The sequence below is a fragment of the Podarcis bocagei genome (genome assembly GCF_964188305.1).
Source record: "Podarcis bocagei genome assembly, chromosome: 1".
Taxonomy (NCBI): domain Eukaryota; kingdom Metazoa; phylum Chordata; class Lepidosauria; order Squamata; family Lacertidae; genus Podarcis; species Podarcis bocagei.
The window spans coordinates 29,244,817-29,263,820 of record NC_138125.1 but is presented as its reverse complement, the minus strand read 5'-3'; the positions used below and the strand labels follow the sequence as shown (position 1 = coordinate 29,263,820).

General features: G+C 40.1%; 1 protein-coding gene across 31 annotated transcripts in view; it reads left to right on the top strand.

Moving 5' to 3' along the window:
- NRXN3 (neurexin 3) overlaps nucleotides 1-18,757 on the top strand; it is a 1,270,857-nt gene extending 1,252,100 nt beyond the window's left edge. For 20 of the 31 annotated variants that reach the window (XM_081172108.1, XM_081172127.1, XM_081172102.1 and 17 more), the window contains one exon: nucleotides 14,941-18,757. In XM_081172108.1, coding sequence (XP_081028234.1) covers nucleotides 14,941-15,869 — 929 coding nt within the window. In that variant the 3' untranslated portion in view covers nucleotides 15,870-18,757. Of the gene's footprint in view, nucleotides 1-6,483; nucleotides 7,359-7,487; nucleotides 7,510-14,940 lie in introns of those variants that run through there. The other 11 variants (XM_081172120.1, XM_081172114.1, XM_081172113.1 and 8 more) reach the window with 4 other exon arrangements.
- The last annotated feature ends 247 nt before the right edge of the window (nucleotides 18,758-19,004 follow it).

Below are 19,004 nucleotides of genomic sequence, written 5' to 3'. Positions count from 1 at the left end.
CCTCCTGCCTGCAATGTTAGCTGTCAGAGAAAGAACATGGCTCCCTCAGGCAGCAGCTATTGAGTAGGGGAGAGAACAAGCAGGTGCCGAGTTTGTATGTGCACGCACGCACACACAAACACAAACACACACCTATATTTTTTAAACTTATAGGAAGATACTCTGTGGAGAGATGTGAATTCCTGTTTCCACCATCACAGCAAAAGTTCCCACGCCAATGCTAGTGTTCCCTAAGGAAAAATAAGAATGACATGGGAAGTTCCTTGTGACGGGGTTGAGCCAATTTGTGGGAGAAATGCACTTGTTCTCCGCAGTAGTATGGTGTCACAACAACACCAAAAATGTTTTGGGGTGGGAGAATGTGGCACAAAGCGTTACTGCTGGAATGTTTGAGAATCAGACAACAGGGATGGCTAAATATTATTTATTGTCCATATTATACTGAGCTTAGGGATGAGGGAGGATTTCAGTATGTTCCACAATTTGGAGCAAAGTCTGCATGCTCACTCCTACTTACTTTTTTTTTTTAATAGAGTGGTCCAAGTGCTTTTTTCTTTCTATTAAAAAAGACATTTGTATCTGCATGAAGCAACTAGGATGTTCAAAGCATTCTGCACTCAGTGACATGTTTTGAGCAAAGGGCCTTGAAAGCAGCAGTATGTTCTGGCATGCCACCACTTCCTGAGTAATTGCACAGAGAAAATATAGCTGCTCCCATGTACTTATAGGGCAGTCATCTTTTGTTCCATACAATGTCCCTGTAAGACACCATTTTAAAAAGAGCCAGAATGCACCCTCAAACACACGCAATAGGATTTCACCTAAAAATCCGCATGGACATTTCAACAGAATGGACTTTCCAGTCTACTAATCTCCTGAGGACATGAAGCTGATCATGACCATTCCATCCATCCATCCATCCATCCATCCATCCATCCATCCCCAACTGAATGATGCAGTGGTGCTCCATTGAATCTCTGCAGTGGATTCCTATGCATGTTTACTTGGAAGTACCAGTATATCCCATTGAGTTTAATGGGGCTAATTCCCAAGTAAGCATGTTTAGGAGTGCAGTGATGTAGCCCAGTCCTATGCATGTGACTCAGATTGGACTTACTACTAGCTGAGGCCAAGCCCCTTTGAAGATAGAAGGGTTGTATACAGGCTCATCCACACACCTGCTTGTCCACTGCTTTCTAGGAATGGTCAGAGTGGCTTTGCCTTTGCCTCTCTGCTTTCCCTGGGAAAACCTGTGGTTTAGCGCTGAATTGGAGCAAATGTCAATCTGTGGGAAGCCTGATTGCTGTTTATTCCGATTCAGCGCTGAACTGCAGCTTTTCTGATGCACCCTAGTTCCTGTTAGCTTGTGTCAGCAATTCACCTTGGCAAAGGGAACTCTGGACACAATTCTTGCACAAACCTATCATCCTTTGCACCAATGTGAGAAACTCAGAGAGGGACTTCGCCAGCGTTTGGCAACCTGGGCCTTCCTGATGTTTTGGACTCCAACTCCCATCAGGTAGCATGGATGAGCTGGCAAGGGCTGGTGGGATTTGCGGTCCCAAGCAGTGTTGGCAAAGGCTGCTCTCCCCCTGATATGTACCCTCAGTGCAGCATGTTGTAGCTGTGATTCCTGCATTGCAGGGGGTTGGACTAGATGACTCTTAAGGGCCCTTCCAACCCTACAATTCTGTGCTTCACAAGCAAGCCATTCAGCTGAAGCCATAAAAGCAAAGCATTTTATGCTGATAGTGGCATTGTTTAAACTCAGCAGGTGTGGAGGGGAAAGAGAGAGAGACTTGATCCAAGTGCCCTGGATTGATTCCAGGCAATATGATAATAATAATGGGGGGACTGCAGCTTATACTGGGGGATAGCAGCAGCACAAACAGAAGTGCAGAGGTCCTAGCTGAAGCAAGACTGCTGAAGATTTTGTAAGAAACTCAAAGCAGATACATATATAGATTAAAGGATGCCTTTTCTTCCTCCTCATACCATTTTGTAGCTAACCTGCTTACATGGGAATAGACATTTGAGTGTATTTGTGAATCTTAGTACAGTCATACCTCGGGTTACAGACGCTTCAGGTTGCGCGTTTTCGGGTTACAGACGTGCCAAAACCCGGAAGTACTGGAACGGGTTACTTCCGGGTTTCGGTGCTCGCCAGTGGTGTAGCGTGGGTTGTCAGAACCCGGGGCAAGGCAAGTAATTTGCACCCCCCAACCCCCAGATGTTGCGCCCGGTGTGGCCGGCCCCCCCTGCACCCCCACACTACGCCACTGGTGCTCGTGCATGTGCAGAAGCGCTAAATCACGCTTTCTGCATGTGCAGAAGACCAAATCACAACCCGCGCATGCACAGATATGGTGCTGCGGGTTGCAAACATGCCTTCGGCACAGATCACGTTCGCAACCCGAGCGTCCACTGTAGCCTTTTACGATGGAATCAACTGCTTAAGAAGTGTTGTGAATTGTCTCTGTGTCCTGCCTTGACATGGGAAATACACCTAAATGATCTTAAAATCACCTGTCTGATAACACAAGGGGCATATAGGTTAGGTAGCTATGGCTTTGCAGCAGGAATATGTTTCTTAAAAATCTGAAGGACCCTTTTTCCAACTAGGCTGGAAGTGTCAGGGTGAGGGGGGAGCACTTTCTGTCCTAGGTTTTAGAGGGATATCAAAATGGGAAAGAAGGGAACAACAGTCTCCCTGTGACCAGATGTTTGCATGCATAAAAAGACAGGTGTGGGGCTAGAAGGAAATTCTGCAAGCCAACGATACTTGCTGAAAAGCAGAGACAGAAAGCAACATAGTCTCCAATTGAAGGTGAAGGAAAAACTGAAGGGAAAAAGTGTCCTAGCAAGAACATAGTAACCTTTAGAATCATAGCATTTTAATGTCGGAAGGGACCTTGTGTGGGGGGTGGGGGGTAATCTAGTCACACCCCTTGTTCAAAGCAGGATGTGAAGGCCATCTGCTCTGCTGCTGAAAGATCTTCCTGCTAGGAGGTTTCCTACCATGACAATCTGGGTGTGTGTGTGTGTGTGTGTGTGTGTGTGTGTGTGTGTGAGAGAGAGAGAGAGAGAGAGAGAGAGAGAGAGAGAGAGAGAGAGAGAGAGATTTAACTTGTTGCACAGCCTGAAGATAATTATTTTGAAAATGTAACGAAAAGTCAGTATGGAAAGACCCACAGCATACCTTAACATCCAAAGCACATTCATGCCACTTTTATAGTCATGGTTCCCTCCAAAGTGTATTGCCTGAAGCTTGTAGGTAAGAGCAATTAAAACTAGGGGTTTGATAGAAAGTGGTAGCATTCCTACATAGTGATAAGTGCCATAGGTTCTTGAGTTTAAAAAAGTTGTAAATGGCTGGAATGGACTGGTGGCAGAGATGGTTGAGTTTTTCAGCACAGTCTTTTAGGTGTCTACCTAGAAGCAAGCCCCATTGTGTTCCATGGGTAGGTGGCTACAGAATTGAGGCCTTAATGAAACAAAGGAGGGACACAAATCTCCAGTTTGGAGATCAAGTCAGGGCATAATTAAGTGCCCTTTTGTGAAATTTCATGAGATCGCATTGGGCCAGAGGCTAAGAATCCTGCTAGGGAATAGCCCCCAGGGACTTTACCTTTTGAAGTTTTGATAAAGAGCCCCATCACATTATCTACAGACCAATGCCCTCTCTATTCCATATTCTACAAGCATTCTTCAAAGGGCATCGCAACAATTAATAAGCTGGGCTTGGTTCCACAAGAAAAGTATTTTGATTATACTGTCCCTGAAGCTAACCCAACCAGGTTTCTTTGTCTTTCTGGTTGAACATCCCTTGTATGTAACCCATTCCCCAAAGGGGGGCAGTATAGAGTTCCAGTGCACATCTCCACTAGAGCTATAGGTGGTCTTTCCTATGATTGGCCTCCTAAATGCCAGTTTGGCCTCACACCTTGTGTATTTTCGTGGAGGTGGGGCAGTTCTCATCTGCTCCCATTCCCTCCTCAGTCTCAACCAGTCTGGGACACTTTTTTGTGGGAGGATCGGTTCTGTTATTTCCATATTGTGAATGTTAAATTCATGCCCTCGGCAATTGCCACTGCTATCTCAGTGGGGTCTGAAAGTACAGCTGGCTACGCTATGAAAAGTACCCAGTAAGCAGAGCTCTTTGAATTCCTTATTTTATATCTTGTGCACAAGCCTACTGCCTTCCATTGGCTTCTAATCCAATTGGCTTCTAAACCCAGTGGCTTATTAAAAGCTCGCAGATTAATAGCAGCTCATGGATGACTCAACTTTGCAGTCCGTATCTTGCAGCGTTGCCTGCATGTGGATTTGTGAATAGAATCTGCATATACTACCAGTTCCGGGTTGTTGTTGTTAGTTAGTTAGTTAGTTAGTTGCCCGACAAAGGAAACTCAGCCAGATGGGCGGGGTACAAAAAATAAATAAATAAATAAATAAATAAATAAATAAATAAATAATACAACTATTATTATTATTATTATTATTATTATTATTATTATTATTTGTTTGCCAGGTCTAATTAGTGATCCAGTGCAGTTTCGAGCTATTTACTACTTGGTGCTGTCCCAGTGGAAGATATTTTTTATTCCATCTTTATCTTACACACATTACTAAAATTCTCCTGCATTTGAAGGAGTGAATATCAGCCATCCGTTCTACGGAGGTTGCAATCCTATACATGGTATCTCAGTAACAAACATAGGATTGAGCTATACTTGAGCCTCTTCAGTGATGAGGTATGGAAGACCTTAAAACAGTATTAATGACCCTACAAATAATTCCTATAGGAATAATCCATTCAGTGTTGTTGCTTGTTGATAGGCTCAGTAACTGAGGACTGTAAGGTTGAGTCATATCACCCTGATCTCCAGTTACAGCGTTTGCAAATAGATTTACCAGTGCTGTTTTCGATTTCTATCCTACCTGTTTGCCCTTCTACCTCCCATAGCTTGCACAGGCGCCCTCTGGAATGCGCTTTGCCCCTAGTGGACAGTTGTGGAATGACATACCAAAAGCTTCCTTGAATTGCCTCCTTTGCTAACCTGCCTTCCCCTTTCCTCCCATCCTCCCTTCCTAGCTTGCTGTTCTGTTTCTTCTACTTTCCCTAAATGCAACTTACTTTAAGCATGCATTATTATTATTAACATCCTACAGTAAAACTAAGCTATTTTTATAACCCCATTTGTCAATCTCAGCCAATTTCTTATATATATATATATTATATTTTCCTATGTCTATTTATGACGTACATCCAGACTGCACGTTTTCCCCTCATATTTATTTATTTCTTTATTTTTCTTTCAAAAATTAATTAATAGCTTTTTTAAAAAAAATTAAAAAGCAAATGTAAAAGGGAGGGTGAGGGTTTTTAGTGGCCTTTTTTCTGCCAAATGTTTTGACTTAAAAAAGGGGGGGACTTAAATCCTTTTTTAAAAAATGGGAAAGAATTTGAAATGATAAAAGTGTCCCTAGACTGCTTTGTCTGTTCCTTTTCAGTGTGTGCATCTGGTTTGTTCATCTTTGAAAGTGTGTGAAATATCTTTTTTTTTTCCTTTCCAAGTAATTACAAAAAAAAAAGTAAAACCCAAACAGTTGTTCCCTTCTCCCTTCTTGCTAGGAATAAAGTGCTCTTTTTTCCTTTCCTTTTTTCATTTTTTAAAATAAAAGAGTATGCCTATTTTGATGTCTTTTCTTTTCAAATGTTGGATTTCTATCTTAGATTTGGTTTGTTCCAATCTAACAACATAAACATTATTGAGTTGATTTCTGAAATTTTTCCCTCTATCTCCCTCTTTAAATAAGGGACTACCTCAACTGCAGAATCCTACAGCCTTCCTTCTAAAAAAAAAAAAAAAAAAAAGGAAAAAGGAAAAAATGGCCTGATTTTAAAGCATTATTTAAAGCATAATTTTAACATCCATTAAATTTGAGATGGGGAGAAGGATCGTGAAAGCACTACAGAAGGCCCACTCCTTTTGAGCAATCATGGCTGCATGCGTTGGAACCTCTCATGTCTCAAAACTAAATTAATACTTGGATATTAAAGACTTAATAGACACTGGAAGAGATTATGATCAGGATTATGATACGACAATGAAGCTGAGCAGAGCTGCAGTTGAAGTTGTTCCAACTCCTATGCATAAAATATAGTTTCCTTGTTTTTTTTTCTTTTTTAATATTATTATTATTAGTTTGTATATTTTACTGCTTTTTAAATAGGGAAAAAGTCTGAACTGTTCTTAACATTTGAGAAATTTTAATGAAACTGTAATTATTATTATTATTATTATTATTATTATTATTATTATTATTATATTTCTTAGTAATTTTTTGTAATTTGCATGTTGAAGAAGTTGCAGCTTAGGGTTTGTGAGATTGTCAATGTTAGAGTTCTGTTCTTTCTTTTTGTTGATGGGCATGAATATGCTCATTTGTTTTTGTATATTGCCCATCCCTTCCTTACAGCCAGAAGCTCTAATGCCGCTAGATCACTCCGTTCTGCACTTACATGGACATGGCAACTGACTTACACGTTCACTCCCATCATCTTCATTTGTGTAGTACACTCATAGACCGTACAACCCCACTCCATCCACCTGAGGCATCTTATCTTCCCATTAAGTCTCCCCTCACTTTCCCATCCACCCACCCACCCTTTCTTTAGCATCATTTAAAATTTTATGTGCAGTCATCCATTCCTTAAAACACACACACTCCAAATTTTAGGACAAAGGAAAGAAACTGTTTTGTTTTGTTTTGTTTTTTTTAAAAAATATATCTATATCTCCAATCAATTAAATGAAAGAAAGAAAGAAAGAAAGAAAGAAAGAAAGAAAGAAAGAAAGAAAGAAAAGGCAAATAAATTGATTCTCAAACACCACTGAGGGTGTGATCCGCTGAACACGGCTTTTGTGCAAGTTCCATAGATGGTTGAGGTTGCATCTGAGCTGTGCTTGGGGAATTGCACTTCTGATATATGGAGATGAAAACAATCAAAACACAAATTCTGTGACAATAAGGTGTACAGGTTTTCCCCACCCCCCCAGGCTTTTATTTTATATATATATAAAAATCACAATCCATTAACTATTGTTAGGGAAAAAAACAAAATTCGGAATTTGCAAGATGAACAAAACGCAGTAGGAAAAAAGTTCTGATTTGTTGCAGTGCAGGATTTATTTTTTATTCTTTATTATTTTTCACGTTATGTGGTGTGGATGTATGTGTTGTTGCCTCCCTGTATCACCCTTTGTCGTAAATAATTATTATATTTAAAAACAATGAAAATAATACACATTTTGATAAAAAAAGTTTTTTTTTTTTAAAAAAGGAAAAAACAACAGCAAAATAAAAAAGCAAAAGTTTCTCAAATGTGGCAATTTTGCTTATCCAAGAGCATTCTTACACAACTTTCTTTTATAAATTTTTCTTTCATGCCAAAAAACATGCGGGCAATTTGTTGATGTAAGTTGACAATATGAAATCGATGTGGTATGCTTTCTTCTGATTATTTGTATATGTGTATTTAGTTTTATTATTATAATTATTTTGTTAAACATGCTTTTGGGGTTCTTTTCTTGTGTTTCCAGTTATTTTCAGTCTTCTCTCTTTTTTGTAGTAAAGCGAATGACTTGTTATTGTTGTTGCTTTTAGTTCAGAGTTTTAACCTTTGCTGTGGTTTTTATTACTTTTTCAGTATATGATTATTATCATTTGCTTCTATAGATGTATCCCTTCATTTAATTTTTGCAAGATATTTGTTTTTATGTTTACTTTTTAAATCTGCATTCAATATGTATTGTTGCACTTTTGTAGGAGGGGTAACAGAACCAGTGGTAGCTTTCCATTTGCGACCAGCCCCTCTCAAGTAGAGTCCTTCCTTTTCAACCTATATGTCTATGTAGTATGGTGGGGAGATTCTACACAAACAAACAAAGGAAATACCCAGCATGCTTTGCAAAACGGCCCCCATGACCTAAATGTACCGCCATTTCATTCCAGCAAAAGGATCTACCCAATTTTCTAAATTTCATTGTTGAACCTTTTCCTTCAATTTTGCTCAAGAAGATACTCTCAAATGTACTTCTTTAGCGTCGCATTCTGCAGTTGCCGTGGTAGAAGATCGAATCATGATATCTTTCACCTGTATAACATGTTTAAAAATATCTTAGTCAGGACTCCTGTCCCATGGAGATTCTTCATTCCTGCATGGATTTCTGTCAAGAAAAAGAAAAATAATAACATCCTTTGGTCAGAACAGGTAGAATTTTTAAAGGGTCGGAATAAATAGCATGCAGTCAAATAGCATGCAGAAAAAGTAATACTAGTTGAGGTAATTCACATGGGGTAATAAGTTGTAAAAGAAATAATAATGGCATACAAGAAAAACTTATTCTGCGAAAGAAGATCCAAGACCACGTTGTTTTATAGCAAGAACTCAGGCCAGTATAATCTAGCTTTTTCACAGAGCACACCTAGTTGTTGCACTCAACTGCATTGCTGGGATTCCTGTGGCAGAACATCTCCTTCTACCCTTCTACCTAGGTGCATAAAATCAAGCAAGATAAAACAATTTCCAAAACCTCCATCCACTCACCCAAACTCAGGTAAAGAGCTTCCTTTGAACCTTATGAAACTAGCAGAATCCTAGTTATAGCTAGTCACGTTTTATGAATTTCAGCAAGCTGCTTTTGCTCCTCAACCTCAAGTTGAGAGTCATCTCTCCAACCTATCCCAACACTAACCAAATAGCATAACAGCCTAATAAATTGTTTGTTAGCATAACTACAAGATAATGAACAGCCATTGTTTATATCACAAAGAACCTCCAAGTAGGCACTAATACATTCCTTAATAAATAGGTTTCGTTTCTGATACATTGTAGTCCTACTGGTGTAGACACTGTATCATCCTAACTGATTTACATTCTGTTAGACATATCTCTCTCTCTCTCTCTCTCTCTCTCTCTCTCTCTCTCTCTCTCATCTATCTCTATCTCTCTATCTCTCTATCTCTCTATCTATCATCTATCTATCATCTATCTATCTATCTATCTATCTATCTATCTATCTATCTATCATCTATCATCTATCTATCTATCTATCTATCTAAATGTGTAAAGTCTTGAGCAAGATAGTTGGGAGTTTTTAAAAAATGGAGATGCACATTATCATTCTTATTATCATTTTAAACTAGTTAGTCACCTGTTACACACACCCCAAGGTCTCCTAAGCTACTTCCCACATTTTAAAGAGCATAAGCATGGGTAACAAAGCCCCAGCCTTTCAATAAAAACATACAAGATATAAAAATCCACAAAGGAACCATCCATACAGGAACAAAATGCTTCAGCAGCACAACTAAGACCAAACAACAGCATCCTATTCCATCAAAAGCCTGGAAAAAGAGGTAAGTTTTTACCTGGTGCCAAAAAGATTTCAGTGCCAGGCAGACCTCATTGGGAAGAAGATTCCATAAATGGAGAGCCACAAATGAAAAGGCCTTTTTCCCTGTCCTCCTCCTCAGAGTGGGGACCGAGAGAAGGGCATTGAATGGAGATCTAAGGGTCTGGGTAGGTTCGTATCAGGTTCATTGCAGAGGATACTGGGGTCCTGAGCCATAAAGAGCTTTATAGGTCAAAAGCAGCACTTTGAATTGGGCTTGGAAGCATACATCTGACTGTTCGTCTACTGAAAGCAATGAAGACTCTGCAGTTTGGTTGTGGATTCAGCTGCATGTCTGATTTGCACCTGCAGTTCCTAAAAGCAATACTATCCAAGAACATCGAGCAGGAAAGCTGAGAACTCAAAGTGTGGTGGGGAGAATAGCTTTTCCAAATCCCTAGGCTGCAGATGTACAAATGTCCCTTACTGGTAAATGTTCACTTTTCTTTTGGTTACAAATTTAGGATGGAAATTTTATAGCTTTGGCCAGTGAAGCAGGCTACACTACTAAAACATCCTTTGCTCGCACCTTCCATACTTCTAACAGCTCTCTAGAGGAGGACTCTTTGATGCCAAGTCTTTCATTTGAAGTGAATGTGATCTTGTAGGGTTTATGTGGGCACAAACGTCTTCCTGAGAGATAGTCAAGGGATGTAATATCTATCAAGCAGTAAGGTAAGGTTTCCTGTGATGGAAGAGGGAGGTCTCTTCCTTGTAGTATTGCCTGTCTGATTCAATTAAATGAGCTAGGACAGAGGTGGGAGAATATTAAAAACACTCAGCTGCTAAGGCAGCTTCATATTAACATCAGGTTTTCAGCAGCTCAAGGACCGCGGCTTGAATACTCCCCTCTCTGCCCATAGCAAGCTGCCATAAAGAAGGAGGACTTTAAAAAACACAATGCCATTTCCCTCTTTCCTTTTGTGAAAAGTGGGGAGAGAAAAGACTGTGAGTACAAACTTGTGTCTCTCAGAAGAAAAGAAAGAAAATGTTTGTAGTTCTTTCCCAAAGCAGAAATATTCCCTCCCCACAAGTGCACCTGAGTTTCAGTGCAAAGGAATAAGCATAAAATGCAAATGAGAGCCTTTAGATGTTGGAATTCAAATACCTGAGGATGTGGAGACACTGTACTGGGCTTCTTGGCAAGCATTTAAAAGCCTTTTTGCCACATCTGGAAGAGAGAGAGAAAAAGCATAGCATGCCTCTTTGTATTCCTCATCATGAGACTTTGAAGGGGACCCTTTTAGGATTATTATTTTTTATATATGGTGTGTTTTTGTGTTTCATTTTGTTTTTTGGTCCCACTTCTCTTCTGTGACTGGAAACCTAGGGAAACTGACTTGGTCACAAAAAATGAGCAAAATGGAGAGGAGGCAGCTTGCTTTTTTCCACATAGACACACATTCAACTTTGGCTACTTCATGCACCGTGCCTTCATTCTCTGCCCACAACATTCACACAGTTCAGCAAGGTTCTTATTAAATTCTGAACACTCCATCCATTCCAGTGTCAGAAGGGCCCTTACTGGAGATCAGCCCCAGAGGTATGAATTATGTATCTATAAATACACTCATAAAGCAAAATGCAGGGCAGATGTCAAGGCTAACGGTAGACTTTATATGTCCCCAGTGATACTGCTAATTTAAAGGAAAGCACGATGCTATCAAGCAGGTATAGATCCCATATTTTAAAATGCTAACTTTTAAGGAGTATGGAGTGCTTATCTCAAGAAGAACAGAAAGAACAAAGTCTCACAATATATATTACATGTGGTGTCTTTCTCCCCCCCCCCCCCCCGCCACTCCACCAGACTACTCTTTTGTTTTGTTTTAACCAAGCTGAACTCAACCCTCTCCAAATGGATTGGTCATTATATCTATTGCATTTTTATCTGGCCAAATAGAAGCTGATTTGGCATCACTAATGCAGAAGAAGAAGCCATTTTATATGTTCCTTTCTATTTCATCCCGAAGCAGTCTGTTGTCAGCACAAATCATTTCAATAAATGTGTGACCTTCTGCTGGGAATACAAGCCAGGCAGGGAAAGGGAATAGGTCAACTTTAAGTTTATAGTTAGAACAAAACCTGGAAAATCTCTGTTCTTTGGATCTTGAGAAACTTACAGTATATGTATAAGGTAGTTGTTCTGTCAGGACAAGACGTTTGGCTTGCCAGATGGAACAACCCCCTATCCGCCCCCTGTGTGCTGTTCCAGGGGTTCACCGGACCCCTCCCCAAAAAAACAATTTTGGTGGCAGGGGCAGGGGGGAGGTCCTTATGCAGGACTAATTAGTTGAATCCCTCTCATATATTCTGTTCTCCCAAAGTGGCAGCTGGTGCCTGGAAGATGGGGAGGAAAGCAACTCATGTCCATAGAGTCCTAACAGGAAAGCATTACATTAGATGATCTGATAATCATTAGGAGTTAGACAAGAGGCAGCTATATAGATCCTAAAGACAAACTTGTGCTGTGAAAGGATATCCACAGCCAGTAGTAACATCACTGAGAAGGCCTTGTTCATTCCTTCTGAAAGATGAAGCTGTTGTAGAGTCATCTAGCATCAGGTGAATTACTGGTAGATGGTCCCAGCCACCTGGCAAAGGGACCTGTGGGGAATGGCATTGCCCACTGGCTAGATCCTGTGATCCACCCCCTGCTCTGATCGATCACTTTCCTAATAGTATTGACTCCATAGTCATATTTTCCCCAAAAAAACTGTAGCAGGGGGTTAATCAGGATTGGGAATATGGTGGTGGTGGGGAGGGGGGAAGTCTGCAATACTTCCCCCGCACAATGGACTCAATAAAAGTCCTTCACCCCCACCCCTAAAAAATATGGCTGGGGAAAGGAGGAATTCTCACTTGGCTACAGAATGTTAGAAGTCTGGAAGCAGAGCTGCTATCTCACTTTTGCCTTATGGCAGATTGGCAATCATCCGCATCTAGAAGCACCCAAAGGGTGGCAAACAATGCATGGAACTTGTCTTTGGATCCTGGACCCTAATATTTACTGTCTCCTGGCCTCACCTTCCTGAAAGGCTCTGTTACCTGCCACTTCCCTTCATTGTCAAAATTATACCGAGCCTACTCTCCCCACGCACTTGGTGAGAGGTGATCTATAGACATTTTCTGAGATTCCCCCTTGAGAACAAAGCAAGTGGCAAACCCTCCATTAATGTGACATCTACTCATCCTTCCCGTCTGTTGAAGCCCTGGCTGAGAACGTGTCAATGCAAAAGAAAAATCATCCTTAAATACAAGTAACCCATACAATGAAAGTGATTCTTTTTGGAACAGAAGATTTTCTATGTTCCTACAACCACATCCAAGCAGTTAATTGCAAAATAGCCGTGATTATTTTCCCTGGGGAGAAAAGTTTCCTTTCATATAGGCCTTGGGTAGGTGGCAGATCAGCAGTGCACCAAGCCCACTTATATATAAATAGCACTTTAAAGTGTGGACCGGTGTCTAGAATTGCAGCGCCAAATGGATGTCTGGAGTAGCCCTTATTCCTGATGACTACCAATACTGATTGAGAGCGTAATATAATGTTTGAGGCAGGTACTTCAGACTACGGCTTTCTTGTACAGTCAGCATCCTCCTGATTTGAGTGATTGCTCTACACACACACACACACACACAAACAAACAAACAAACAAACAAATGGGAGAAACGTCATGGCAATCAAGCCATTTGATGCACAGACCTCTATATGGAGTTTTGCCTTTTAAAAATAGTGTCGCATTTGAGAGCCACCAGACCAGAGAGAGAAAATAAAGGCAATCTTTTGTGCCTGCCGACTTCACAGGGTCAGAAAGCAGGTGAAGAGCATCTACAAAATACTATATAAACAAACATGGTCATTTTTCAGCCTCCTTGTGAGCTGCACATTTAAAGTGAGCAGTTGACCATTCACCCTTGTACTCCATTGTTCTATACTAAAACTGGCATTACTTATGGCAAAAAGCTTTGCTCATCTCCTTCATTAGAACCAGTCTTCTTTGACGAGTGTATCAGGAGTGTTCTCAGCTCCTGAGTGCTTGATACTCTTGAATCAAGAGCAGAAGGGTGCTTTCTGCTTGTGTGAGGTTAATTTCTTCCTAGCACAATACAAACACTTCCATTGACTCCCCATTTTCCAGCATTTGACCCCTGTTGAAACCTACTGAATAACTACAGCCCAAGGTCTGTATCCAAACTTAAATGATTAAGCTGAAGATATGTATGTTGTTAAGGCTCTGAAATTACCTTTTCGCCTTCCACCTCACAAAGGATGGTTAAAGACGCCTTCTGCCCAAATATATATCATTTAAATCGATGTGTGTGTTTTTGTTTTTTTAAAAAAAGATCAACCAATATTCTGCCAGCAATGCTTAGGACAGAGTTAATTTTCTTGAACATATGCTCTTATGTTTTTGTTAATATGCCAACTTTTTAGGAATACCCAATGTTGTGTGCGCAGTGGAGTGGAGTGAGTGGACTAGGGGGACCAGGCTAGTCCCCTAAATGTTCCTGGTAAATTAGAGTATTAAAATATTAAAGCTTATGCCCAGTTTAGGGAAGGAAGTGTGATGCTCACACTCATGCATGTTATGTCAGGACGTAGCAACGTTGCATGTGTGATGTCACCCCTCCCCCACAAAAAACACCTTTGCAAGCTGCATGCAACTGTGTGTGTGAAACAAATGCAGGTTATGCAAGTAATAGCACATGCACACAGCACAGATCAGCAGTAGCAGACTGTTCTTCCTAATTCAGTAGAACCCAGACCCATCAAACTTTCCCAGAAGTTAGGTACCATCTACCAAATGCAGCTCCCGTCCCGTTAAATAAGGTTTCGGTGCAAAATGAAATGTTGTAAGAATTCTCTGCTCACGGGCTCTCCAAGAAACATTTTAAACCAGTCACTTTACATTGATTGAAATTCCTACTTCCAGCGGCAAATGGCAAATTATGGAATTAGAGTTGCGCATCATCCAAGCTCCTCCTGCTGTGCACCATTTGAGGAAACTTAAGTACATATGTATAACGGGGGGAGGGGGAACAATGAGAAAGAAAAGTGCAACACCTGAAAAAGAAAGTGCCGTCTCCCCATGCGGCAAGCCACCATTTAACTAGACAGTTTCCCAAAGAGCTTCAAGTATTTAACGCAATAAAAGAAGCGTGTCATTGTTGAGTTCTGCAAGTTACTTTGAGAGTATCTTCGAAAGCCAAATCGCGGACGCCCTGCTTTGGCCAAGCTTAAAAGAGGATGGATTTGCATCTAAGTGAGGTGGGTGAAAAGGCTGAAGGGATCCCTTGAAAGGTTGTGCCCATTGGGAGAAATAAGAATGGAAAACCTGCTAGATCAACACTTTTAAGGCCCCCACGCGCACTACACACATCCACACACACCTTTTGAGTTGGGCGGGCTGAACATCACGTGCAGCACTGTATTCAAGACGTACTAACTGTTTTCTTTTTTTTCTTTTCTGTCCAGGAGGTGAATTAGTTATCCCTCTTCTTGTAGAAGACCCTTTAGATATCCCTCCTATTGCTACTCGTGCACCTTTCATTACACTCCCTACTACCTTCCGCCCCCTCCTCACCATTATTGAGACCACCAAAGATTCCCTGTCCATGACCTCTGAGGCGGGGTTACCTTGCTTGTCGGACCAAGGCAGCGATGGTTGTGATGATGATGGCTTGGTGATATCTGGGTATGGCTCAGGGGAAACCTTTGACTCTAACCTACCCCCTACTGATGATGAAGATTTTTACACCACCTTCTCCTTGGTAACAGATAAGAGCCTTTCCACTTCCATCTTCGAAGGTGGCTACAAAGCACACGCACCCAAATGGGAAGCCAAGGACTTTAGACCTAACAAAGTCTCCGAAACTGGTAGGACTACTACTACCACAGCTTTGTCCCCTGAGCTGATCCGCTCCACAGCTTCGTCCTCGACTGGGATGGTGCCCAAATTGCCAGCTGGCAACATGAATAACCGTGACCTCAAACCCCAGCCTGACATAGTCTTGCTTCCGTTGCCCACTGCCTATGAGCTAGACAGCACAAAGCTGAAGAGCCCGCTAATAACTTCCCCCATGTTCCGTAATGTGCCCACAGCAAACCCCACGGAGCCAGGCATCAGACGGGTTCCGGGGGCCTCAGAGGTGGTCCGAGAGTCGAGCAGCACGACGGGGATGGTCGTCGGCATTGTGGCTGCCGCCGCCCTCTGCATCCTGATCCTCCTGTATGCCATGTACAAGTACAGGAACAGGGACGAGGGGTCCTATCAGGTGGACGAGACGCGGAACTACATCAGCAACTCGGCCCAGAGCAACGGCACGCTCATGAAGGAGAAGCAGCAGAGCGCAAAGAGCGGCCACAAGAAACAGAAAAACAAGGACAAAGAATATTACGTGTAAAAAAATAAAAATAAATGAAAATAAAATGAAAAAAATTATAAAAAATACTTATTTATATATATAAATATATAAATATTTAATGAGATAGAACTGAATCTTAAAAAAAAAACTGTTACAGCTAACGAGATTGGGAGCTGCAGTTTGTGGTTTTTTTTAATTAAAAAAAAAAACCAAATCTTGAGAATAAACATTTCGGCTGTTGACGTGCTAAGTTTTCAGTCACCACTCGGGAGTCCCCAAACTCTGTACCCTACTGTATTATAAAGCACACTTAGCGTTCCCAAGAAGGCATATGCAGCATTTACCATGTTGGCGGACTTGGACAGCCTTCAGGCCTCCTCCTCAGCTGAACTTTTCTGCAAAAGGCAGAAGACTTCATGGCTTACTTGTTTCGTATCTCCAAGTGAGTCTTTAATGATGTTCATGATCTTTGACTGTACGCTAATTTTTTTGTTGTTTTTGTTTAGTTTCAATTATTTTGAAAAAAAAATGACAAACAAAAAAAGAAAAAAAAATGACAAATGTTATAAAAACACACACACAACAACAACAGCAACCACCGATCTGGCCCTGACCAGCTTATCTCTCTTTTTTTTTTCCAAGTTGTGAAGGGGGAGGGGAGAAAAAAATTAATAAATGGTGTGGGGTTTTCATTATGTTTTTTGTCTGAGTTCTTTTCATTTTCTGTGAGGGTTTTTGGGAGAATGAGCCAGGACATAAGTCAAGAAGAAACCTTGGGGAAATATTTTTTTTTAAAAGAAATAGTAATAAAGAGAGACTGTTGCCATATATGAACTCAAGTTCTACTGACGGTGTTTGCTCTACATATCAGGTTGTGTTGTCTCTTGAATTTGTTGTCTGCAGTAAGTTGTTAACGTAAAAACAAACAAACAAACAAAGGACAGTTGATGGGGTGGCAGTGATGGTGGCGATACTGAGAATGACAGTAATGGAGAATTGCACACCCCTCCACGCCCCCCAGCCATCATCTGGCTCTCATATTTATGACTGAAGTCATGAGGAGATAACATGGTTTCTTCTTTGATTAAGGGCCCCCATTGTCTGTATTTGACTACTGCTTAGTATACATTAGTATAGCCGAGCTACGGGGGAATAAAAGGGACTGAGAAACCAAACCAAACCAAGCAAAACAAAACAAAACAAAATACTGAGCCATTCTGAATCGAACAGACCAAGCAAAAATAAAGGAGCCATTTTCTGGGTTCTGGCTCCTTGGCTGATGGTAATGCATGAATGCAAACAATAGTAAATCAGTTGAATTGAATGTTTAGAAAGAGTATACTGAGTTCAACTTGTGACAAGATCTACAAAATGTCGCACGAGCCAAAAACATGTCATGAACGAGTACAAAAATAGGGGTGGGTGCTTTTTTAAAAATAAAGAAAATAAAGAAAACCATGAAGGTGTGTTTCATATGTAACAATTTAATTTTGTAGATTTGACATTTCTGATTCGCTGTCCTTCCATTTCCCCGATTTTCCCTTTCCTTTATCTTTTATATGAAAGAAGATAAATTTAAGAAGTCTCTATGACACACAGAAATAAATAAAAAAACTAAAGGAGCTTATTAATAGTATAATATATATAAATATATATATATACAGATATATTTATCATGGTATGTTTGATGGGACGACTGGAACAGAAATGCTGTTAAAGTCTTAAGATGAAATGAGAATGTTGTAAAGAAAAAAATGTTTTTACAAAACAACAAAAAGCTAAACTTTAAAAATATGAAGAGTGTGTGCATTTTAACTTTGTCACAGTTATCTGTGTCAAAAAGATTTTAAGAAGAAAAAAAGATTTTGTTTACATATTTTACTACAGTTTTCTTTTTGACTGGTGTAATTTCTAGATGGGTACCCTGTTGTACATATGCTCTGAGATTTCATTGGGTTGTTGTTTATATTCAATGTACTTAATTTCAATTGTTGTTTTTTATTATTTTTCCTTCCATTAAGAGAGCAACTTGCTGTACAGGGAAAACAAATAACCAACTGGGGGTTTTTTGGCCATAAATATCATGTGCAAAAAAACATTTAAAAAATTAAGCAAAAAAAGAGAGACAGACAGAAAGAATGAGAGAGACAAGGAGACCACAAAAATTCTATAGAGGACTCTGGCATATTAAAATGTACAATTTTTCTGTGTACAGATGAAATCTAATCAGCTGTTTAGGTTTAGAAATCTACTCTTGCTGGTGTTTATAAGTCGCATGAACCTTTGACTTTGAAGAAGTGTTATCGAATGCCCACACGCACATGGGAACGAAATAAAAAAACAAGGCATCCTTCTCATATGGTTTGAGAAGTGGCTTACCTGGCTAACAAATCTTTTCAGTGTGTGTGAGGTTTGTTTGTTTTTTTATTTTTAATTATTTTTTTACACTACAACAGAGAAAAAATATATATAAAGACAGGTTTTAAAAAGGTATAAAAAGCACGAATTTAGGCAACCTAACTGGCCGAACATACATGGAGTTGATTATATCTTGATGTCTGTAAAAGATTGCTGCTGTTCTTGGAGTCTTGGAGTCTTGTGAAATGATTTTCTGCTTTCTTTCTTTATCTTTTTTTAAAAAGAAAAATTAGGAAAAACCAACCTTTCTTTTCCTTTTTTTGTTGGTGTCTGTTTCTATTGGACAGTTTTTTGGGAACATGTGCATTTCTGTATGTGGGCTTCTACCATATCCCTATTGTTTTATGGACAGAACCTTGAATTTTTTTATTTAATCTTATTGTGCCGTTATTGCTTCTTCATCTTTTTCCTCTCCTTCCTGCCGTCCCTTCTTTTTTCGCCTGTTCTTTTCTTTTCATAATTGCCTTTTCGTTCAAGGATATGCTTAGCAATAAAATGTTCTTCCCAAAGCCGTCGTTGTTGCAGTTACTTTCTGTCCAAAGGCAAGGGATATTCCTTTGTCATGGAAAATCTTGTTATAGGAAAATTCCATTTTATTTACCCGGTTAGTTTTCCAAGGAACCCCAGGGCAACTTGCATGGGATTATTTATTTATCGTTTTAAGCTGCTAAACATAGGAAAATAATCAATGAAACGATAAAAATTCAAGAAGTTAAAACAGATAGAACAGTTCTTTTAAAGAAAGTAATCAGATAT